General features: G+C 42.2%; 2 protein-coding genes across 4 annotated transcripts in view; both read right to left on the bottom strand.

The window, feature by feature from the left end:
• Positions 1–11,663, bottom strand: part of gab1 (GRB2-associated binding protein 1) — a 47,795-nt gene extending 36,132 nt beyond the window's left edge. For both annotated transcript variants that reach the window (XM_072384914.1, XM_072384917.1), the window contains exons 1-2: positions 11,249–11,663; positions 10,952–11,111 (exon numbers count right to left, since the gene is read on the bottom strand). In XM_072384914.1, coding sequence (XP_072241015.1) covers positions 10,952–11,023 — 72 coding nt within the window. In that variant the 5' untranslated portion in view covers positions 11,024–11,111; positions 11,249–11,663. The remainder of the gene's footprint in view (positions 1–10,951; positions 11,112–11,248) is intronic.
• A 3,507-nt stretch (positions 11,664–15,170) lies between these two features.
• usp38 (ubiquitin specific peptidase 38) lies at positions 15,171–23,754 on the bottom strand. 2 transcript variants are annotated; one of them, XM_072384909.1, is made up of 11 exons: positions 23,690–23,754; positions 21,626–22,316; positions 20,735–20,870; positions 20,430–20,559; positions 20,110–20,211; positions 19,570–19,728; positions 19,220–19,413; positions 19,010–19,103; positions 18,812–18,918; positions 17,142–18,486; positions 15,171–16,597 (listed from the first exon to the last, which is right to left on the bottom strand). In XM_072384909.1, the coding sequence occupies exons 2-11, from the start codon at positions 22,305–22,307 to the stop codon at positions 16,433–16,435; spliced, it is 3,114 nt and encodes a 1,037-aa protein (XP_072241010.1). In that variant the 5' UTR covers positions 22,308–22,316; positions 23,690–23,754; the 3' UTR covers positions 15,171–16,432. The 2 variants fall into 2 exon arrangements, with proteins under 2 accessions (XP_072241010.1, XP_072241009.1); XM_072384908.1 differs by having other exon boundaries at positions 23,564–23,712.
• Between the last annotated feature and the right edge of the window lie 358 nt (positions 23,755–24,112).

The raw sequence follows: 24,112 nt of genomic DNA, 5'->3' as shown, positions 1-24,112 counted from the left end.
GACTGTGATAATACTTCTGTGTGGCTTCGGGGTTGGATGCACGGTTGCTCAGCAGGACGAGAAATTCAAGTGGGATCCAGTTTTCTCGTGGTGTGATGAAATTATCACATTTAGTAACCGATGCAAAGCTCTTGAGGCAGACAATTTGTGAGCGGTGTTATGTATTCATATTCTGCTGCGAGTGATACCTCAGCCAGCCACCTGCCAGTCTTCAGAAATAAAACGTGCTTATTTGCTGATGTGCTTACGTGTTTCGTGTCTTGCTGCTGGCGTGCCGAGGCTCGTTTCTCAGCCGAGGTGAAAAAGACACGCCTCCGTTTTAAGCCAGTCCCCTGAAACTGGAACACGCCTCCGCTCACTGTTGTCACATTCAGATGATACTACTTCGCTTTCAGATGAAAGCGAACGCATACCTCAGAGGTTTTATGCAGCACGTGGGCTCTCGTGTTTCCCCGTACACGGATTCAGATTCAGCGAAGAACTTGTGGAATTTCTCAAACACGTTATGAGCAGCAGAGGCAGCGATGCTAGATATTTTCTTCTTTTTTTTTTTCCAACCAAACCATTACGTAAACAGGTTCCCAACAATGTCGGTGATTGTTTTTGAGTTGTTTTTTTTTTTTTTAAATCATACCTTCAGCTGCGGAGTGGAGTCATTCCGATTGCTTGCACTCATTTATGATGAATTCAACTGCCCTCTCCATCACTAGCTTTACTCATGTTGCTTCTATCAAAAGGTTTCATTTCCTACCCTGCTAAGTCTACAAAAGGACATGCATATACACGCATACTGTTGTCTTCAGAGAGGCCCGACATTTATCTCGTTTGAAAAATACCACCCTGCCTCAGTCAATCTTCACAAATAGACCCGACCGAGGAGTACCTCTATCCTCATGTTGAAAAATGTTTATTTACCAAACAGTTTGGTGCTGGTAAGTGAGTGAGTGTACACATAGCTGGAAAAGAGAGGAAGAGGAGAAAAACGACCAGAAAGGAAAAAGAAAGAAGAGGTGAGCGAGTTTCGGCCTTGAATATACAAACAGATGGGTTTTTTTTCTATTTTATTCTATTATATACAGACACACACTCTGTCACAGCCACTTTCATGCGCCAAATGCAATAAGGCTTGTTCATAAAATTATAAACTGAATCACAGCTGCCTGATCCAAGATCTTATCAAAGGCCACATCAAGCCAACATTAGCTCCTTACCCAAGCGTCCTTCTCGATTCCTCAATTCCTTCTCAAAGCGCTGAGGTGGTGAGGGCAAAATCCAGGAAACATTAAACTGAGGACATTGAGAAATAGTCCTCAGGCCGTACATTTGTCAACTTTGCAACCGTGACTGATTGTAACAGAGAGCATCTTGCCTCGTATCCAGTAATACTTTAAGCCATCAAAAAGGTTGGAACGAGGCCGTGTTTACCGCCGTGTAGCATCCCCATCTCCCTTTAACAAGTCTGTCGATGTCTGGGAGCTGAAGACACCTTTGAGAGAGGAAAGCTGTCCCATTCTTGTCACATATAAGATTCTAGCAACAACAGACAAAGACCTTTCTGAGTTCCTGCAGTGATTTCCGTTGTTTACTGGACATTAAAAACTGAACCAATTATACTGCTATGACTTTAGGTTTTTGCTTTTTGAATAATGTACGGACTTATATCCTCCTAAGAGGTTGGATGTTGCATTTGCAGCGTGTTCAGGTGCAATACGTTTTTGCCCAGACGCCGGTGATGATGTGAGGAGTGACAGCAGGAGGCTCTACTACAAGTTCTTTGCGTCGGTTTGGTATACGAGAGCCCGAGAGGAAACGTCTGTCACACTCATGTCTGAGACTGACAATATAGCTTCCAATGAGAAATGCCTCACCAAATGACACCAGCTGCTTCTGGCAATAAGTAGCCGACTGTCTTTATATTCAGTTGTACTTTTGACAAAGACGGAGTCAATCTCTAACACGTCAGCAACGCTATTATGATTCCTCCTTTGTATAACCAATGGGAACTAGCGCTGAAAATGATTCCCAGACTCAATGTTCTTAATTACCCTTTTTCATACAGTGCTCTATTCAATCTGCATACTCTGAGGATGGTTTGTAAGTGCAGATGGCAGCCTCCTCACAGCCATGGGAACTAAAGCTGCTCCAGAGATAAAGACTAGCTCATCTGACTTCAGGATATGTAAATCCCCAAAACACAAGTTTATCACATTCCCACAGTATGTCCTTGTTGTGTGATAGTTTCTCTTCCAGATACACACAAGGCTTAAATGATACATTTTTCCCTTATCCGCAACCTTGACACTTCTACAGATAGCATTCCTTCTTGCGATTACCTACGCGCTGTCTGCTCCTATTTTCATCCTATCTGCTTTGGCTTTTCCAAACGTAGCCAATCTGAGCTCTTGTGCCGAGTCACATGCACTTGTCAAAGCTGCATCCCTAGAATTCAACACATTCCTTTGGCATGGCGGACTTGGTTCACACAATCACGCTGCTCCTTGTCCGCTGACGAGAAGGGCTTAAACAATTCCACCTTCAGTCTGCACTGACCAGAACACAAACAACGCAGTCAGGCCAAATGTGTATGTGACAGGTAAGAGGAAGAAAGCCTCGCAGCACAGCATTAACCAACGTGACACAAATCGTGTTTAAAATGTAGAACAAACCTTTGCCATTCGGACTGCAACCCAAGAAGGTCCCGATTTAAAATGTATTTGAAAAAACACGGGAAGATTTTTTTCTAATTTCAACAGCCCATCAGCATGTGATCACTTCTGAGGTCCCGTGTGCGACACAGATGTTGAGAAAGCTTTAACCGTCAAGGAAAACTGTTTCATAAACCTGCATATAAACTTCTTGTTACAATTCACAACTGTACTCTGTAACTTGACCTGCAAATCAGAGAAGATTAGATTGGGAACTTCCTTTGCCACTTCACATAGCTGAAGTGCAACAGGGCATCAGGTTTTCTGCCACCTCTCTCCTCTCCGGTTACAGATTTTAACATGATTGATTGCCGTCACTAATCTTTCACACTAACGAACGTCATTAGATGTCTGTATCCTTAACCAAAAAAAAAAAAAGACAAGGAAGTTCACATGTTATTGTTATTCGCATGGTTATTTCATGTCAAATACAGAAAAAAAAAAAAAGTCAATTTACCAACCGAGAATTTCTCACCCAAGTGGTTTATCAGAATGCCATGTGTTCAGAGCCGTGACAAAAAGGGGGAAATTAGTCCAGCTTTGCGAGAAACGTTGACAAAAAGAGTTCAAATAGATGCAGAGTGCCAGGGAAAGTTCAGGAAAAAGCCAAGAAAGTAGGTGAGCAAGAGGTCCTCCTGACTCTCAGCTTCCAATCAGTCTCAAAATGAATCCTCTCGGCGAGCAGGGGTCTCTGCTGCATCTCTGTCTCTCGATGCATGTGTGTGTGTTTGTGTGTGTGTGTCTGTACATGTCCTCTGGCTTGAGGCCAGGACAAAGATATCGGGCAGAACCATAGTAGCTCTAAAGGAACAGTGGCCAAAACAGCACCAATCACGAATAACTAAGAGCCATCTTTATCAATTCAGTTATTATTTTCTTTTTCTTTCTTTCTTTAGATGCAAACTCAAAAGGAAACGAAAATCAATAAGATGTTTGACCACCAAATGCAGACCAAATAAACGATTTGGATAAAGATAACACTCCCACATTTTATTGGGGGCCTGTCTGAGTCACAGTAACCTGGGAAATTACACAGGCCAGTAACAATATTTCGCGTCTAGTCGCAAGACTGACACCCCAACAACCCCCCCGACTTATAAACATGCGCACGTATCGACGCTCACAGCACCGAGCAGGTGAAGAGGGGCAAAAAGTACCATGACAGCAGTGGGCTATATTAAGGGGCTGTGGACACAGCGGCTAGGGTCAGATCACACAGCACCACATAACTAGAGTGCCTGCTGTGTGTGTGTGTGTGTGTGTGTGTGTGTGTGTGGGAAATGACAGGTGAACCATTAAATCTGAACAGATACGGTCACATATATTTCTACCTTCAAAAGCCCCCCCCCTAAGTCCTCGTCACTCAAATCATCCAACCTTTGCAGTCTTTTAACTTATCAAAGCGCTCGAGTTAAGCAAAGGGAATACAACATAAGCTCCCTGGGAAAAGCATTTTCAAGACGAGCTTGAAGATGCAGACAGACCTGTCCAGTTATCTGTGGAAGTCAGCGACTTGCGCAATTCCTCTCGTGACAGGGTGCATAACTGAGAGATTTCACATTATGATAAATTTATTGTCGAAGGTCCCATTTCATGGACTTTTTTTTCCTTTTTTTTCCCCCCACAAAAGAGGAAGCAAGTACGTTACAAGACGACGACGGACAGCATCAGTTCCCCATTTGTCGGACAAACTTGATCATAAACGTCAAATCAGCAGATTAGTTTCCCATGCCTTTCTTAGCCAAATAAAAAAAAAAAAATAGGCTTAACTAATCGTACAAATGTATCAAAGTAGCTTACAAACACTGCTTCAGGTCATTTTCAGCTTAAGTGAATGTTTTGCAGCAGTTTTAAAAGGATATCATTTCCAGGGTTAAAGGTTATGAAGGCTTGTATAATCAAGCTGGTGTTATTAACATAAATTCATTTTATCCATGTTGGCAACGTAAAGGCTTTCACAGTGAGAAACTGCTTCGCCGGCTTAGTTCCTTCTGAAACCGAAGCCTCTCCTGTACAACAGATATGTAGGGAGTGTCAATAAATCTTGTTTTAGAATATTGTATATATGAAAAGTAAAGTAATAAAGTATAAAAGTATTAAAACCAAGTGAATCGTCGTGCCATCTTTTGTATCTCAGGTTACGTTATCACTTGGAGATGCACAGCATGGTTACATATAACCTGAATGACAGCAACTTCAGGTTTAAAAGGATTCTTTTTTTTCCTTTATTTTGAGACCAAACCACCTATTGGATGAAAAGATGAGGAAAAGATGAGGTAATAAAAAAAAAAAAGAAACTTTTTTTTGTGCAAGAGAGAAATAGAGAAGAAAAGCAGAAGACAATACAAAGGCAGAAAGGATAAAGCAAGTAAAACAAGAGCTTAGAGGACCCCCTCCTCCTCTTTCTTCACCCGCCATCTGGTAGCCATCAGCGGCTCACACAGGAAGGGGCGGCCATGCCTTACTGGGGCGCCAGGGAGCGGCTCCCTTTCCCTCTTGGTGCTGGAGAAACAACAATTGCCAGCGCATTTCGCTGCGGAGCATTGAAGAGCAATGAAGTCCAGCCCAGCCTAGCCTAAGCTAAACAGCCAGCAGCAGCAAGAGACCAGGCACTCGCGCCCCAGCAGCCAAGCAAAGAGGAGCAGAGCAGCCTCACATTCCTGCTGTCCGAGCCTGCCAAGAAGCACTGGGAACTGAAAGAAAGAGGGAGAGAACAGAGCTGCTCTCGCTGGAGAATGTCTAATGGTGCCCTGAGAATCCCTCGCCTTTTTTTTTTTTTTAAATCATGATTGCTTTCTGTTCAATCTCCTTCCGATGACAAAGCTGTTTGATTGCCATGGTGGGATATTCCCACCAGTATTTCTCTCCACACCTGTTTGCTATGCTTTAATATATATATTAGTCAAGAAATGCACGCTGGAATGCACGTCGTGACAACTCTCCAACTACAGTTTTATTTTATTTTTCCGGACAACATGCACGCCAATCTGATGGGAACTCGCAGCTTTTTTGTCTGCCTAATGTAAACCATCTTTGGCCATCTGTGTTCTCCTTCTGGCCCCGTCCTATGTTCTCACCCGACTACAACTACACTGAAAATAGAAAGCAGTCCTATGACACATACTATTTTTACTGCCCGGTGTCATTAGCTGGCAAGTTGAAACCTGAATTAATCAAAAAGAATTGACCTTTCAATTAGGAACAAACAAAAAAATTGATTCAATCTGATACACCTCTTGGGAGAATTGCCTTGATCAGCAATGCAAAATTGAAAAAAAAAAAAAAAGGAGAAACAAGGATGCGTGTGATTAGCTTTGCAGCACGGATCTGTGCTGTCCGTCATCTGCCTTTAATTATAGCTGCACTTGAAACTGTTCAACTTGGCATAGTGACAAATGGCACGAAAGAATCCTTTTACATCTGAACTGAATTATATTCCAAGAGAAACATAACTTGGATTCAGCTCCCAAGAATCAACAGGAAAACCAAGTCTGCTTGAGAAGCACTTCTCAACAGTCGCTGCATGAACTGCTTTGTGGATTTGGCAAATAGGACAGTAAACAGCTGCACCGAGGAAGAAAAGAAAAGGAAAAAAAATAAATAAACTCCACGCTAGCCTTAACCTTCCACGTCAAATCAACAAATGCAAGCACTGCACCAGGGTAACAAATTGTATCTAGAGAAGTGCACAATAGCACAGTAATCATGCATTATCTGCCCAGAGCCCCACATTTGAGCAATAGCCTGCCCCAACAGACGTAGTAACAATGACAGAAATACATTTTCATTCTCCTGTGATGCAACAAAACATCTCATCCTAAGGATCTCAGTGCTTCCCGCACCAACAAACAAACTATTTTTTCACCACTACATCCACAGCTTGCTTGGCATTTATCCAAACAAAGACGATTTCTTAATGGTTTCTACCCAATGATGTCCCGCACCAACTTTAAGCTGAAGAAAGAACAACAACATACACTCAAACCTTCATTGTGACCTTTAGAATATTCTTTTAAAGACACCTTAAAGCTTCTGCTACTGCACAAAACAGCAGAGCAGCAGGAAAACAATCACTTTCAAATTCCAGTTAATAAGAAATCCACCCTCTGCGTTTATCATCGTGATGAAGAGTTACAGCGACGCAAATGCACAACATACGCTTTGTAAACTCTAACAAAAAAAAAATTAAGCTCAAATAAAGCACGAATTAATCAATCGTAGCAGTCGATAGACACTTCGATATATTAACATCAAAGCCTATCACAGCTAAAAAAAAAATGACCTGCACTCTAATTTCTCATATGGGCTTTCTCTAACTGAATGTTTTGTTTTTGTGGTTGTGTTTTTCTTTTGTGAGGCAGCAACATGATTTCAGGCTCACAGCGCAATGAAGATCCAGACGTAAATGGAGACAAACCACAACCATGCTTGCTTTTGTGTTTCAAAACAAAGGCCAAAACAACACCCGAGAAAATTAAAGATGCAAATTGTGAGGGTAAAAATGTGCTTTAAATCTCACACAAATTATCACTTTGTAGATGTAAACACCAAGGAATCAGCCAACTTACAGCTCAACTTTTGACCCCCCCCCCCCCGCCGGTACGTTGAACCTGATACGCCAACGTATGACACAATAACAATGGTCTGTATCAGGGACAGCGGTGGTGTAGTATGGATAACTTCTGTCGTAGTACAGATATTAATATTTAACAGTCTCTTGTTTGTAATGGACATTGAATAATTAATGGCATATGCAATCCATTTTCAAGCTGTGGCAGATCACACGGCGGCAGCCTCCAAACAGAGTAGCATGTTGCTGCAATGGTGAAGACACGGTCCAGCAGTTTTACTTTGTTAGCATGAGAGGCTAATGCTGCACAAGCAGCCCTCTGTTGAAACCCATTTGGGTGCCTTGTTTGTTTGTTTCTTAAAGCACCTAGGGAGGGGGTGAGGGGTTTCAACAGAAAGAGTTTGTTCTCTGTTCCCCTTGCTAAGCAGATTTAATGAATCCTCTACTTAATCGAAGAGCTATGCCTTTGTTTTCGTTTGACCACGCTGTCACATTTTGCCGGACCGTGACTTCTCTTCAATTCGCTCCAAATGAAAAACTTGTTTTATCAGCCTTGGACAGAAGAAACGGTCACCAGACACAATGGCATGTACTGCGCATGCATTTAATCCCTGCTGAGAGGCCTCATGGAGTGTGGAGTCTCCCTTTTACTGCCATCAGAAGAGGACCTTTGGGGTTCAATATTTTCCTTCATCCGCTCGTCCCTGTAGCACTGAGGCCCTTTTAAGGGCTGGACAAACTCTATAACAAAATTCTTCTTCTGTTTCCAGTGGGTACATGCCAAGGAACTACAGGGGCTACAATGGCCTAAGTAGATATGTGCAGTGGAAGTGTGAGAAAAGTAGGGCTGTGCGACATCATCAACCTGTAATGCAAACTGAACGTACCTACCAACCATGTCACACACTTTAATGTTACAAAGATAAAAATGCAAGAAGAATTAGAAGAATGCCCCAGCATCTTAGCGGGTTCCTATGATAACACACCACAGATGTCCTGAAGACACTGGCAGTTTGAAGAGGGTTTTGTCAGAGGACCGTCACAGAGGTTTACAGATTGGAAGGTGATATAATAATAAATAAAAAAAGAGAACCAGATGGAAAGTGCAGAGCCAATTAAACGGAAAACCCCAAAGCAAAGTTATGACAAACTGGCAGGGAAAAGTCCAACAAAAGCAATCGCTGCGAGACAACTTTACCCCATCCCTGATAGAAACATTAATGGCCAGGAAGGGTTGGATCTTATCAGTTCTACACGAAAAAAACATTTTAAAATCATTGTCAATGTAAAATGGCACAAAAAGAAATGGATTTCCCCCCCGCCCACTGCTGACATCTATTCAAGCAAATATCAATGTTGTCATGCGTCATTACTCCTGCTTTTGAGTTTGACACCTTACCATGGTTAGGCACAGCAAGTATTTTATACTCTCAACAACTCAAACCTCATTAGAACATTATACAACCCCAGCCCATTCAGACATGCGTGTCTTTCCGTTTTAATCTGGCTGCAGCTGAACGTGTCGGTCTCCTGAGTGCATAACCCCCCTGGTGCTTTTTGGAGGTCGGACCTTGTAACCTATATGCCTGATTTTCAACACGGCACAAGCCTGAACCGCTGCTGTCACATTAACGGAGAGACACATGCAGCAATGATGGGTTTATTTGACATATGGCCGACTGTTCTGGGAATCTGACAGATTATGTCAACAAATAGATAAACGACCGCGCTGTGCAAACTCTCCTCCTGCATTGTTTTACCAAGATACCCAATCGTGGCAGCCAATCGAGTCCATTTTTCACAATGCCAAACCCAAATGAACGAGAGCAAAGGATGTTTAGAACAGGTTCATTTGTAGCTAAAACCTCTCTGTCTGATCGGAGTTCCAGATTTTCTCATCCGACGCCGTTCTGTTTCACGCAGTGTAGGGTGTTCGTTAGCTTGATGCGACTCCAGACACAAATAACACGTGACTCCATAAAAGGACTCCATAAAAACCATTACATTTCATCTTACTTTATATCCCGTCTGATCTCGCACAAATGGCAAATTACGTGCACATAGTTGCTCATTTCGTCACTTTCACAAGAATGTCAGAATGAGGCGGCAGAAACATTCAAAGAGGAGTTCCCAAGGCCTGAATAACTGCCTGCCGTTTGTTTAACCCACAAACCCTCGAGCAACATATGCAAAGGTTTTACTTTTCAAGCCTAACCCTACCCTACACGCAACTGTTCTTTTCACATGTTCAAGACACCTTATTTTTCGTTTCTTTGAAGAATTTTGATCAAACTTGGGGGCAAAGTCAGCAATTAAGTGGACAAATCCGAGTTTCCCAGGAAAACACCAAAGTTTTCGAAGGCCAGTTGAGATGAAACCTTGGATCTGAATGAGCTCACAGATTGATAAAGCCATTAACGTCAGGCATGGCATGTGTGAAAAGGACCCAAGCAACATGGAGCAGTGATAAAGAGAACAACGATGCTGAGTTAAGTTTTATTCTGGTGACAGCCGCCAGCTGTGTTGTGAACATCCATTACTGTTCATGTGTTCAGCTGCTGGTGAGGGGAGGGGCTCCCTATCTGCAGGGATGCACAGGCACCACCGTTTGCATCAATACTGCTGCAAGTGTTTATGTAATCAGTTATAAAATTTTACCATCGATTCATGCAAAACTTGGTAGAAATTTTTTGCTAACCCTTTAAAAAAAAAAAAAACAGGTACAGGGGCAGAAAAAAAAGGGGTAAGTTGACCATTAACTACCAAGACAATCAAATTCTCAGAGGTGACGCTTAAAAACTGGATGGACATCCAGTGGAGAAAAATCAGATTGTGTCCAATGATATACAATTGGACACACTGCATTATACTTTGAATGATTAAAGCTTTATACTTTATCAAACAGACACAGAGATTTTGACAGCCCAACCCAAGGCAACACCACCAGTACCACCCCAAAGCTGTATATACCCAAAGCAAAGCCAGATTTTAACATCGTCCCCAGCAAAACTCTCATGCCAGCGATCAACCAGTACATTAAACTACCTTTTTTCTCCTTCCAAGGATCACAATGAGTTGTTACAGCTCTCTCCTGCTTTTGTTTTCATTGCCTTTTGACAAACTGAACAGCATGCAAGTGCAAGAAAGCTCGAGCTGCTGTTGACTTAGCAGAAAGAGTACAAAACTAAAAGTATTTTTCACCCCTGTGCATCCCCACTTCCTCAGGAAATTATCCCCAATCGATCCAGAATCATGACTTCCTTCACATTTGACATATCCAATTCGTTTTCCTGTAATTTCTGAGCTCGTTTATAGCCCAATACACTTATCACGGGAAATAATATGGCAAAGTGATTGCACTTCGGTGTCGAGCGCCCCTATAAACACCAGCAACATGCCTCGTCCAAGTGTCCCAGAGCAAACAAGAGCCTCCTGCTCTGACACTCGTGCACACGTTGCTCTTGTCAATGGCAAACTGAACTGAAAAGAGGTCACCCACAGTTTCAGGTTTTAAAAAAAAAAAAGGGAAAAAAAAAAGCCAACCTCTGAAACGCTCACGAGGCCTACGAGCATGCCTGTCATTTTTTTCTACAAACTCTCCAGGGAAAAGCTGGCGCGTTTGGTCCAACAGGTTCATTTGTCACAACGTCACAAACAGGACATGAAGTGCACTTACGTAACGTCTCAACTTTTTTTCAGGAGGAGACTTTCTCAGCCACCCTTCGCACACCACCTCTCCCCCACTCATCTCTGCGCCTCGCTTGCCGTCCCCCGGAGTCCGAGCGGCGTTTTCGCCGATTGGCTTCGATTGGTCTGGGTTGAGTGTCTTTCTGTACCTAAAGATAAGAAAGAAACAGCAATTGACGCGAGGCTGTGACGGCGAATAACAAAAGTTCAAATGCAGTATGTTGGCGTTTTTTTTTTTTTTTTTGGAGAGCAACAGACTCGGTCACTCCATCGAAAGCCGACTCACCGACAGGGCAGCACTCAGAAATGAGCAGAACAGATTCCGACCAGTTGTAGTCAAATCAGCCAATAAATCCCGCGCGTGGAGTGAACATAAACCTCCAGAGAGCCGCCTGTTAGGCAAATATAAACTGGAACTTACGCGTTTTGTTCAAACTGGAACGTTAAGAATGTGCAACTGAAAATCGCTAAGTTTTTTTTTTTTTTGCTGTTGTTAAATGTAACGTCTCAGGCTAATTCCCACCAAAGTGGAGCAATTCCCAATTTGCGAGTTCGGGTGCAAATGTCCCACAGTGTGCCGGTGCATAATGGTCGTCTATGCGCAAATTAGAACAATCTTTGGCATAAACACAGTGGTTTCGCCGAGCTTCCCGAACAGTGTACTCCCATGGTTCCTTAATTGTGATTGACAGGGTGGCTAAGCCTTTCCCTAAACTCACCCTTCTTTGGAACATGGTTGTGTTAAGCTAACGGCTACAACGTTAGCGTTTAACGTTTAGTTTCAAAATAAAATGGATAAAGAGTCACTTGCCTCGGCAACTGGTAAATGTAACTTGCCTGCTCAGTAGTTTCTAACTGTTTTGGTATGCTCATTTATTCAATATTTTATCACCAGAATTAATTGTTCTACAACAGAGCTGCATTTTTCAATGACGGGTGACATATTCTATATTTCTTTTCACGAAGCACATCGCATCCCCTTGAACGTGTCACGTCAACGTGGAGATTTGTTTTGAAAGTCCCGACCGGAAATTGTGTTGCTGTTCGTGCCAGCGCTTACTAAATAGTTAAGAGAACGAACGAGGGAGGCGGCGGAGTGCTGGGAAAATTGTAGCGCTTCAACCATGGGACATGTAGTTCAAAAAAATCTCTGTTTCCTGCCCCCCCCCCCTCGAAAAACAACAATAGAGAATGAGGCGATTTGATTAGTGAACCATGAAGCAAGAGGGGTAGGGGCGCCTCAAACTGAATAGAAAAAGTGGTTTCAGACAGTTGAAGACGAGACAAAAGAAGGACCCACCTCAGCGTTACCTCAAAGGTCCCAACAAATCCTCTCACGTCTGAACTACACTGTCCACAATACGCGCCGAAATACAATCACAGCATATTGTACTCAGTGACCTGTTTATAGGCATACTTTCTGCCATGTTTGTCCTTCTGCTTTATCTTTAAAAGAATATGTTTGATCAAAGGTGTTTGTTGAATGAGGACTGGCTTACACATTAATAAACAGCAAATCCCAAATGACACGCATTTTTAGTCAACATTACCAATCCAACATACTTGAGATAGATTTTTGATACCATATATTTTCTATATTGATCATCTGAAAAGATGCTGGGTTAACATTAACCAACAGTTTTGATGACTACAGTCCATGGACCTCTCTGTTAGGACATTGGAGCCTGGCACTGATCTGGTTAATTGAACTAATTTCTCGAACTCATCTAAAAACTTGTCCAACACACTGGCAAAGACCATCTTCCCATATACCCAGAATGCTATCTGAGGGATGTTGTTGGAGTGCCATTGCTATGGCAAACACTCCCCCCAAATGGATGCTCCCTGTTACTCTATGATTAATGGTTATTGTGAAGACACGCCACCTCATCCGGAATCATTGGTAGTAATATAGTAACTGGGAACAATTAAAGGTTCTTTTAATAACTATATGTACCTTGTACAGGGCAACTATTTATGTATAAAAAAAGTCAAATGGCTTATGGCAAATTCTTTGTGCGTTAGATTTCGTAGAAGAAACATGTTTGACCATGTAAAAGACTTTTGCATCTCTTTATATTCGGACTCTATATGAAACATGTTTGCAACCTAAAGGTTCTGAATCTCAAACAGTTTTCAAATGAGCAAAAATATTGCCCATACTGAGTTTTTTTGATACATAAAAGCATTTACTATACTACACATTCAAAAACCCAAGTTTTTAAGGTTAAAAAGAAGTGTAATTGTTTGTTTCGCTAATCCTCGGGTAAGTCGATTTGACAGATTTCCTTTGAAAGTTCTGGTCTTACTGCAGCATTCCTGTTACATAAATGTCAAATTGATAAAAAAAAAAAAAATGACACCTCAATAAACACATAAAAAGATGACCGCCATCTGTCCTACCCTGAGGCTTGGAAGGATAACCGAATTAAAATCACTTGACAAATCATCACAATTACATGCAAAGTGAACACTGAAATGATCAAAACAACTGCCAAGAGACACAAATGAGCAAGAAAAAAAAAGGACGTGCAGGCTGACCACGGCTGTTAGGCAGAACAAAGCAAAATTAGACAAATGCCAAACCATCGCACACACGAAGAGCATTGTTAAAAACAACAAAGAGAAACAGAAAGACCATTGCTATTTAAGTGCTCGCAAATTGTTAAAAGAGCCACAAGGAGTCCGTGAAATGCAATCCAATGAAAAAGAGAAGGGGAACACGAGCTGTCGTTTTAGAGGCAGAGTAACCCCAAACTTTAGCCCAAAAAAGAAGAGTCTTTTCAGTGTGGGAGTCTTATTCTATGTAGGAAGTTTTTTTCCTACACGTATGTGTGAGAATATCGCATGTGATTTCTTTGTTCCCTTTTCAGTCACTGGTTTGTCTGTACTTACTTTCATTTGTGCAAAACAATTTTGCCACCACAGCAAAAAGAAAGAAAACAAATTGAGGATAAATATTCCTGTTTTGATGACACGACACGCAGTTCATTTTTTTATAGATATAGTGCAAAAAAAGACAGGAATTATGTACAGGAGACAACCTTTTAAAGGCAAATTTAACACACAAAAATCTTTGGGAATTTACAGTTCCAGTGCTGTTTTTAAAAGAAACTGTAACATCAAATACTTATTTTCCTTGTTGCACAATTCTCAACTCAACAAGGACCAATCAAAAACAATCCTATCCTACTGAAGTATTCAGGCTCTTTCTTGCGAGACTCGTATCTATCAACGACCCTTGATAAAGAGAGCCCACATCTGTCTGTGTGAGGCCTCAGAGTGTCAGAGGTTGATGGGATTGTCCTTAGAAAGACAAAACTGTGTCAAAGTACCATTCCGAGGAAGGAAAGGAAGAACATTTCTGCAGCATTGGAATGAGAACAAAACAGCTTCTATTATCATAAAAATGGAAGAAGTCTGGAAGCAAGAACAGACGTCCCAGAACCGGCTGATCTGCCAAAAGAAGTCATCGGGGGACAAAGGGCCTCCGTCAGACAACAAGCCAACAGCCACTCTAAATGAGATACAGGGTTCATATGTGGAAATGGGAGAACCTGGATTGCTGCCCTGTTGCTAAAAACCATTAGTGCAGCACTCCAGCAATCATACCTTTATTATAGAGCAGTCAGACAGAAACCATTCCTCTCTAAAATGCACGGTAGCCTGGGGGGAATTTGCCAAAAGGCACTTTAATGACTCCCTGGCCACGAGAGGCAAAAATCCTCTGATCTGATAAAACACCCAACTATTTGGCCGCAATCCCCAACAGTGGGTGTGATGGAAACCAGACACTGACCATCATCTCATTAACCATTCGTACAGGAGAACGCGGCGCAGGCGGCGTCAAGCTGCGACTCGGGGCTGAGTACAGGTCGGAGCGGAGAGAAACAGGCCGGTAGAAATATCAGCAGCAGTCCAGAGTCTAATCTTTTCCAGAGTGCTCAGGTCTACGTTTCAAGAAGACAACGGTAGTTTCACTGCCAAGAAAAGACAAGATCAGCTTCATGAGATCTCAGTTAAAGTTCGAGAGCGGAAGAGTAGACTCAGATAAAAGATGAGTGTGATACAGAGCAGGAGACAGGGAAGTTGAAAGTTTCAAGTATAACTTGGATGATTCAAAGTGCTCCATATATTCTTTGCAGGGTTGATGGTCACATTTGGGGCATCTCAAACAGGGACGTACACACAGACATAACCACACACGCTTGGCGTTTTGGCTCATCCGCTGCCGCATTTTATTATCTCACATTTATCATGTTTTGTTTCAAATACATTAATAGTTTAATCCCAAACGTATGTCTGCCTCTTCGCCGGCATACTAGTGTGAATGAGTCCAACAGTACAACAGAAACTGATGTGTTTTCTTACATCGGGAAGGATGACAGCATTATGAATAACACATTACAGTTGAGATGCAAGTTGAGACAAAATCCTCTTTAAAAAATCTGCTTTAAATATCAAAAGGCACATAAAGTCAGCATACACGCAGAGGTCTCTCTGAATGATCAGGTCAGAGACACACATACAAATATGCTGTCCGTTACCTGTTGTTTAAATAAGTCGGCTGCAGTCCAGTTCTGTGTAGGTCCCACAAAAGATCAAAGTGTGAGCACAGCACTGAACAGCTTGTATAATGAAAATAACTTTATTAAAAAGTGACCATACATGGTATCCGTGTATGGCATATACTTTGTAATTCTGTGATTATTCAGAGATGCCCGTTTGAGGTCGTGTCCAGACTGAACCTTTAAAACAACAAAGTGCACTCAATCAAGAGACTCAAATATATCTCGAAAAACGTATTTCCACAGCTTATGGAGCCAAGCTGCATGCAGATCTGAAGTTTAAGAGCTGCGTGTTCAAAAGTCTTATTTAAAAGAAAGAAAAAAAATATATGCATCTTTGAGATTGAACTGCAGATGCATTACTTTGCACGTGTGTGTGTGAGTGTGTGTGTATGAGGTGAGTCGAAACACTCAGATGAGCCAAAGATATGGACGTGTTCAGGACTAAACTAATTCTACATATTCATCAATGTAAACATCTTTTAGAAGACTTATTTCATTTTTTTTTTTGTCCTCCAAAAGGTAAATTACATTTCGCTGGATTTCTTTTGTCGAAGGAGGAGAAAACATCTGCACCATTTAAGTTTCCAGTGAGCTGTGGAACTGGAGGTATTACCAAGCTGAAATCGCACACGCACACACACACGCACACACACACAAAAAGAAATAGATAATGATTAGTTGAAAACGAAAAAAGAGTGGAAACAAACCTAGCTGTTAAAAGATTTAGGAAATTCAAATCAAGGATCAGAGCAAGTTGTGACACTCGGTGTGTCCAACATTACATCAGCGCTCCTTTTTTTTTTTCTTTTTTCTTCAAGATTATACGCTTCACACAGAACGAGTCCAGTCCAGTTCATCTGTGTTTTCCTGCAGCGTTTTCCTTTCTTTTTTGGTATATTTCAGAAGACCAGTCTACTAATGGTATTGAATCCTCCTCCCCCTCCTCCTCCACCAGATGGGCCACAACTCCCTGGTGGGTTATTGTCATCTGAACCGTTGGGTCTGAAAGAGCAGGAGGACGAGGAGGCCTGAAGAGCCTGCGTCCGAGCATTCAGCTCCTGTTCCTGTTGATCGCACGGGGGGGGGGAAGAGAAAGATTTCCAAGTTAGGTTAAGTGTCAACTGGAATCAAACCAGTAAACTACACTATGCCAAATGACTGATTTAGAAACTGTAGTTCCATCAGTGTAGTTCTTTACAGTATTACAACGCCCCCTAGAGGAAACGTTGCTACAGTTCCTTTTAAGTTGCGTTTCGGTTCATCACGGCACAACTCGGTGAATAACTCATGAAACTAGCCCTTACATCTTTTAACATGTCAGTTCAGATTTATGTCCAAGTGCTAATAAGCTCTGTCCTATCAGCCCTAAACAGATGGGTGTCCTACTTTCACCACTTTTTTCACCACAGAGTGAATCTTTGATTTTGACAGGTCACATGTCAGTAAAAACGTGAAACACAACCAGTTCCACCAAAACACCAATGAACCTCTAAACAGTTACACTATTACTTTTTGGGCTTATTTGTGAGCACCAATGATTTTAATGGGCAACATTAAAGCAATGCCAATATGTGGGAGAAGCATGTTTTTTGGTTTATTTTATATTACCTGTAAGTACAGCTTGTTGTCCTTGATAATAGCATCCAGCAGTTCCTTTTGCAGGGGAGGCTCAGCAGTCAGTCTCATTCCATTCGCCATTAGTCCTCCATTCAAGTTCTGCCCTGGTAGATCCTGTTTCCTGTACATGAGCACATACGCGGTGTCCTTGGGGAAGCGATTAGTAATGTTTTGCACTGACTGGAAAGACGCAAATGTCACTCTGCTATCATTGAACAGTAGCCAATCCTTTGCCTCCTGACCACTATTAGGTAGTGCGTCACCTTGATCCGGTGGAGCTGAGAGCGCAGAGCAGGTGGAGAGGCTGCATTCAGCCTGGCCATTCCCCAAATCCTCTTTGATGGGAGAGTGACTGGCTGGATGCTGTGTCCCATCTGCTCCACTGATGTTACGACCATAAGTGTAATAGTGGCCACTCTCAGATGATAAACCAGAATGCATCACCAATGAGCTGAGCACATAGGGCACTGACTGAACTGGCATCTCTCCTGCTCTGCTCGTCTCCTCTGCTTCATCGATCCTCACGGCCTTCTCGTCCTCTTCGTCTTTTTGCGACGGTTTGAGCTTTTTGGCCAGATTTTCGCTGCTCTCGGGAGAATCGACTTGCAAAGGGGAAGAGGTGGCGGAAGACCACTGCGAAGGCGTCGCGGGAGCATGAACGGGAAGTCCCAAGACTGCTGGGATGGTGACGTTGTCGAGAATCTTTCTGCGGATGTGGCATTTGGCATCATATGAGAAGCGCAGCAGGGTGAGGATCAAGTATTCAGGTGCGGACACCACTTTCATGGTCCTCTCCGCCCGCTGAAGGGAGCTACACTTCTCACAGAAATAAGCATTGTCTTCATCAAGTATCTCTGGAGCCAGGAAATAGTTCACCAGGTCAGGCACAGAGAAAGGAGTCTCATTTGTCCCTGGCTCCTGATGGACACTACTAGCAAGACTGTTGGCTGGGCCTGGCTCAGGAGCTTCACTGCCACCGTTGACAGATCCCTGACAAACAACTTTGGGTTCTTCTGCCGGCCCCTGCAGTTTAGGGATACTATGAGAAGAGGCAGATGGACAAAAGGCCAAGGAGAGGTCTGTGAAAGGCTCTTCTTTCTCAGAAATGCAATTGCACTGCATGCAGCGAATGCCTGTGATCAGCTTTCCACCAAACATCCTTTCTATCAAAGTCCTTCCGTCATTTGCAGGTTTGCTTTCTGCCTCAGTCAGATGGGACTCCTCGTGTTCCTCAGCAGTTGAACTTGCTGGGTCTTTGCTATTCATGTCAACCAAGGAGACATCTTTTGGCTTAGCTGACTCCAGGACCTGAAGTGTTTTCTCCTCCTCGTGCAACCTTGAGATCAAGAGACACTTGGGATTAGGAGCAAATACTAGATGTTCTTTGGTTTTGAGAACATATTGCATTTATTACATTTTATTTTTTCATAAACTAAAGTTTAAAACAGTCTAAAACCTGCACTCACTCACACAAATACTTAAATTAGTTAAGGACCACGTATTGTGTTGTTAACATTCAATTCAGTTTTAAATAGAAGAGATGCACGGTTGAAAAACACCCGATTATCATGGAGCATGATGGGAAGAGGTTTTTACTCTCTATTGAGCCAATTTAACAAACTTGCACATGAATTGTTAAGTCAGCTTAAGATTAACAGTACCTGTCTAAAATAAATCTGAGGTACTCCGAACAGTCCTGTTGCGAGCCCATATTGAACCACGGAGGCCGAGATGCTTCCAGGAAGTTTTTGGGAGCGTATGCTGCCCTCTGTAGGACACAAACAAATGTACCGTCATCCACTGTCATTGTTCTGCAGAAACAGTTTTCTGTATCTACCGTTACTCGGGACAACACTGACCTGTGTGTGTGCAAGGAAAGCAAAGAGGAGCTGAAGCTTTTTCATTAGTGTGTTGGAGCCATTTAGATGCAATGACAAAACGTACCTCCTAAAGCTGAGAAAAGGGTGAGAGAAGTTGGTGTTTAATTCAGGAGTTTTGCAAAAATGCAACAAGAACAAAGGGACTCATACACTTGATTTGGTATGTCTGTGCGGGCCTATATGACTCACTCTGTGGCCATAAAGAGGGTCTGGATGATGCTGTTCATGTAACAGGTGTTTCCCAGGTTGATCAGGCCCGTCTTGCCCGTCTCAGACTTTCCGGCTTGCTTCACCAGACCAGAGGCAAATGAGTTAGACTGAGATGTCCAGGCGCTCTGATTCAACACCAGCTTGATCTTCTCTTCTGCAGGCTTTGGGAGATCCTGGAAAGAGGGGTGTGGAGTAATTAGCATAGAAATTACTGAACTGAACGGCACGCTGAAGCTATAGGTTGCTCATGCATTTGTCATCGAGTCATTTCTGATTATCCAAAATCAAACAAAGACCAGGTCAAATATCAACACACATCTATTTCCTACCTTGATTGCTTCTAATATGTGGTCATAGAGGTCAGGGAAGCCAGAGTACTGGTACATCATGCAGTGTATGAGCTCAGTGAACTGCAGCAGGAAAGCTTTACTGGTTGGGAGACCATCTGTCCGTAGAGACTGAACTAGATGCACTACATGTGGAACCACCTGAGAAGAAGAGAAGAAAATAGAGTGCAATATGGTGATGAAAACAGTGGATGGTACAGCTAATACTAATCATACAAATGTGCAACATGGTCACACATCAAGAGCCCCACTGAGAGTTCAGTTTCATTTTCTAGTAGAGTATTTTTTTTAGATGACTCGTGTTTTTTTAGATTTTAATGAAACTGGCCAACTCAAGGGCCATTGCTTGGCATTTAAGTGCTTCACACATCATTAGTGAGAGTGGTGCCGCGCCTGGGCTTCTGGGAAAAGAAGTCGGTGTGGCTTTGAAGTAATTTAAGCCAGAAGAGATGAAAATGAGAAAACCAATAAAGTGGCTATATGAGAGGGAAATGGGCCGTGAGGAGGCAGGAGATCCCTTACCAAATGGAAGGCCTCAGGAGAGTGCTGGAAACTTAGCAGCATATGGGAAAGCACAGCCAGCGCCCCCTGCCGCACAATGGGGTACCACAGACGACTGAATACCTGCAGAAAACAAAAGTTGTGAATTCATTTTTTGAAATAGAAATTGTTCAGTAATACAAGTGGATGCACTTTCTTTCCAAGCCCAAGAAAAATTAAAAGCTGAATAATCATTAATGCACGTTAAGAGCTGTGTACGCTACGTAAAGACTTTCTGTTAAACGCTCCCACCACCCCGCAAGGTTCATAATGAAGCAAAATCAAGGATTCACATCACAAACCAGTTCAATTTTGAGTAGAGTGACATCTATGAGGATGGTGAACTTCTGAACCGCAGCCAATCCTTTCAACAGAGCGATGACCCACGTGTCAACATGCTGAGCCAAAGGCCAAGACAGCCAGTCAATCATCCTGAACAGACACAAAAGTCAGATAGATCATACAGAAAAATCAGCAACAGATATGTAAAAATACTGTAGAGAACATATCCATCCTGATAAAAAACAGAAAAAACATGTTTATTTTCAGGGTGTGTGTTCATTACAATAAAGCCTTTTAACTGAAACGAGTCAGTGTGAAAGGTAACCTGCAGAGAGCTTTAGTCATGCTTGCATCTTTGACATTCTGGTCTGTGGTGAGACTCTTGATGAGCACTGTTATCATCTGGACAGGGATATGCTGGACCAGACTGGCAAGCGCGATAGATGGGTCAAAGGAAGGGTCTGCAAAAAAAGAACAGCCAAAAAAAAAAAAAAAAAAAAACAGCATTCAGAATTGTAGTTTTGTTGTTCATATTCCGGTGCACAATAAGTGGGCTGTGAATTTGTACATTTACTTAAATTTGACAGGTTGTGAAATGTGCACGTAATGTGACTTGGCAACTGCCAACAATAGTAATCTCAAACATTTTTTTATTTTTTATTTTAATAACGGCTTTTATTTGATAGTTTCATGGTGTTGTATGTTGTTATATGGTGTTTTATGCAACTTTATGCGCCATCTTATCAAGAGGAGTGCAGGTGTCTGGGTTAAATCAATAAAAGTTTCTTTCATGGACATACAAAAAAACAAAATGAACAAACCCTGAGGTTCTTTGGGATCACCGTTCACCTGAGTCAACGTGTCAACTCTGACATTGTGCAGCTTTATTCGCACGAGTGTGACAAATACTTGAAACTGTGACCTGCTGGTTGTTTTGACCAGCATTATTTAGTGCTGCTCTACAAGCCAGTCACTCGCAACACTGCACAGAAGCCTTAGGACGGCCATTTGAGGGGGAAAAAAACCCCCAAAAAAACGCTTGATATTCACAGACATATCCTCAACTAGAGGAAAGTAAAAAATAAGTTTTGTTCGTATCTGACATGTGTTTAGGGCATCAGTAAGTGCTCCAAGTGTCCAAAACATACCATATAAAAAACCCCCACCTCATTCTCCAAGATGAAAATACAATGGTTTCTGGTTTAAGCAGTTTTACCTGTGGAGGAGATGATGGCAAAGACCTCCTGCAGCGATGGCAACAGCGTGGCTGGGTCGGCTTTCCAGATGTTTTGCAACAGTGTGCTAACCTTAGTCACCAGCCCTACGTACTCTCGGAGTTCCCGCTCTTGGCTGGCAAAGCAGTGGAAGTAACTGATGGTCCTGACCAGCTGCTGGCAGAACAAAACGCCCGACTTATCCCTTGGAATGCACTGCATGAAGTCCGACAGCAAAGTGCTCAGGCGGGCACAAAGAGCAGGCTCAGGACGTTCACACACCATCCTCAAAACCTCCACCTGGATCACACTGAAGGTCTCCAGCACAGAGGGGCAGCTAATGAGTAGCCGCAGGCAGCAGTGAATGTAGTCTATTATGGCTGGGTCTCTGTGGTCCAGCTGCCCGTAGCCCTGCTGGAGCAGATTGAGGACAAAGTCTTTATTGAAGAAATGCTCAAATTCCAGCCGGTGGTAGCGCGCATAGGCTTCAAGAACCTGGAAGCCAATCTGCTTCTGGAAAGCATCTTCACCGAGCAAGATGAGGCGGGTGGTGAGCGTAAACAGCGCCCGGCACTGCTCCTCTGTCACCTCCTTCTCTGCCGCTTCCACTACCTTCTTTACTATGGCCCTCTTCACTGGAACAGAGTGATCGGAGCTGATGAGACCCTCCAAAATCTTGTCCATGATGTCGGGCTGTAGAAAACAGTTGAGAAAATGATTGGTTATCAAACAGACTGGTATATGTGAGAAAAGCAGAGGTTATTGGATTCAGTTTTAGGGTCCTGGTGCTGTAACATGTTGGTCACCGTTCCTGCTTCCCGGGACTTTAGAAAGAACAAAGTCATTTGTGGTGTTATTGGCAACATTTTGGCTCTCCCTGCTAGGACAAGTCATAACATTTGTTTTGAACATAAAAGTTTAATGGCACAAAGAGGCCTCTCCATTATCCTGTCCATCAAGTTCTGTGTATTGTATTTGTTGAGTGCACACACAGTCAGCACTCAAAGGCAGACCACGTGCCTGAGCCTTTCATGTGCCTCTACTGGAATGCAAGTTCTGTGTCTAAGTTTGTTATTCAAAAACTAAATCAATACCGGAAAGGAAAGAAATAATAACAAAACACACCTACAGAAGTTGTTTATTCTTATTTCCCATTGGTCATTTTAGTAAAACTTTTGATTATATTAATATGGTCAGCAAATATCCAAATCTGGTAAACCAGAACCACATAGAAATCTCACAATTTCACTTGAGGGACATAAAAAAGAAAAAAAAAGTACCATATTATTGAAAAACTATAATATTCTCAATGCCAATAATAATGTATGGACGTTTTTTAAGTAAATCTATATTATCATATTTTTACCCACGTAGCCCTGATCGTTCATAATAAAAAGAAGATAAAGGTTAAACACATTTTACAACGATTTTACATCTTGTTTGATGTCCAACATAATGTCTACCCCCCACACCCCACCCTTTTTTTTTTATATTTCTTCAGTCCAGCTTACGAATATAATAATGAGCTTTATGACTTAACACCAGTTGTATACATTACACATATCAAATACAAATGTAGACATATTTTGTTTCTCACATGTCGAGCCAAATCAAGAAGACAGCAACCAACCGCTCTGTTGGTGCTGAGTGGATACCGGGAGCTAGCTTGCTAACGCTAGTTGTATTATTAAATTTAAAACAAACCTCTACATGTACAGCAGTACCAACATAAGTTTTAAGCTATATAAAAACAAAACTATCAAAGCAAGTCTGTGGCACCAGAGCGAAACTAACTCGCGTCTATGACAAAAAAAAAGAACAAAGCAACCAAACAGGCCCAACGTCTGCCGAGTAACGTCAGGTACCACTGACTTAGCATAAATACCACCATGAAATAGCGCATTTCAGAGGCTTTACCACATCTAAACCACCAACCTTACCTAAATAAAGCATGTCAACAAAGTCCAACTAGAATATTATCCGCTGTCAGTCGGAGTTAGACGTCTTCTGACAGATAAATTCGTATTATTTTGGTTCACTTGATCGCACGGAATCAGCTGATTTACCTTCCACCTACGTCACTCCAACGGGCAGCTACGATTTAGGACCCTTGTGTGAAGCAGTTGTAGTTTTGCCTGTTATTCTCGTATCTTAGTTTTATGAGGTTTCTGTTGTTGGTTTTGAACATCTGTCTCCCCACTAAGGACATTGTTGATCGCTTATGAGTTAGAATAAATTGTCAAAAATGTATTAATATATTTTAGGTCTTTTGAATCATTTCGGTCGAGTTTGTATGTTGCGTTCACACTCCTCGTTCAAGAAAAACCTTTTTTGAATAAAATTTGCAACATGTTCAATTGACTCACTAACAGGAGTTACAATATACTTACCATAACATTTAAACTTTGAAATATTATAAGTAAATATTTTCCCATGATAGATTAAAAATACAACCAAAATCACCCTTTAAGCAAGATTTTTCCCCCTCA

The sequence above is a fragment of the Leuresthes tenuis genome, unplaced genomic scaffold, assembly GCF_036924035.1.
Source record: "Leuresthes tenuis unplaced genomic scaffold, fLeuTen1.0.hap1 SCAF_4, whole genome shotgun sequence".
Classification (NCBI taxonomy): Eukaryota; Metazoa; Chordata; class Actinopteri; order Atheriniformes; family Atherinopsidae; genus Leuresthes; species Leuresthes tenuis.
Note: the sequence above shows the minus strand (reverse complement) of the source record. Positions and strands in the feature narration are given on the sequence as shown.

Coding starts and splice junctions, on each gene's coding strand:
- usp38 (XM_072384909.1), bottom strand. CDS start 22,307: ATGGACAAGATTTTGGAGGGTCTCATCAGCTCCGATCACTCTGTTCCA. Junction 20,212..20,429: donor CTCTACTCAAAATTGAACTG/GTTTGTGATGTG, acceptor TGTTTTCTGCAG/GTATTCAGTCGTCTGTGGTA. Junction 18,919..19,009: donor CTTTCCTTGCACACACACAG/GTCAGTGTTGTC, acceptor TGTGTCCTACAG/AGGGCAGCATACGCTCCCAA.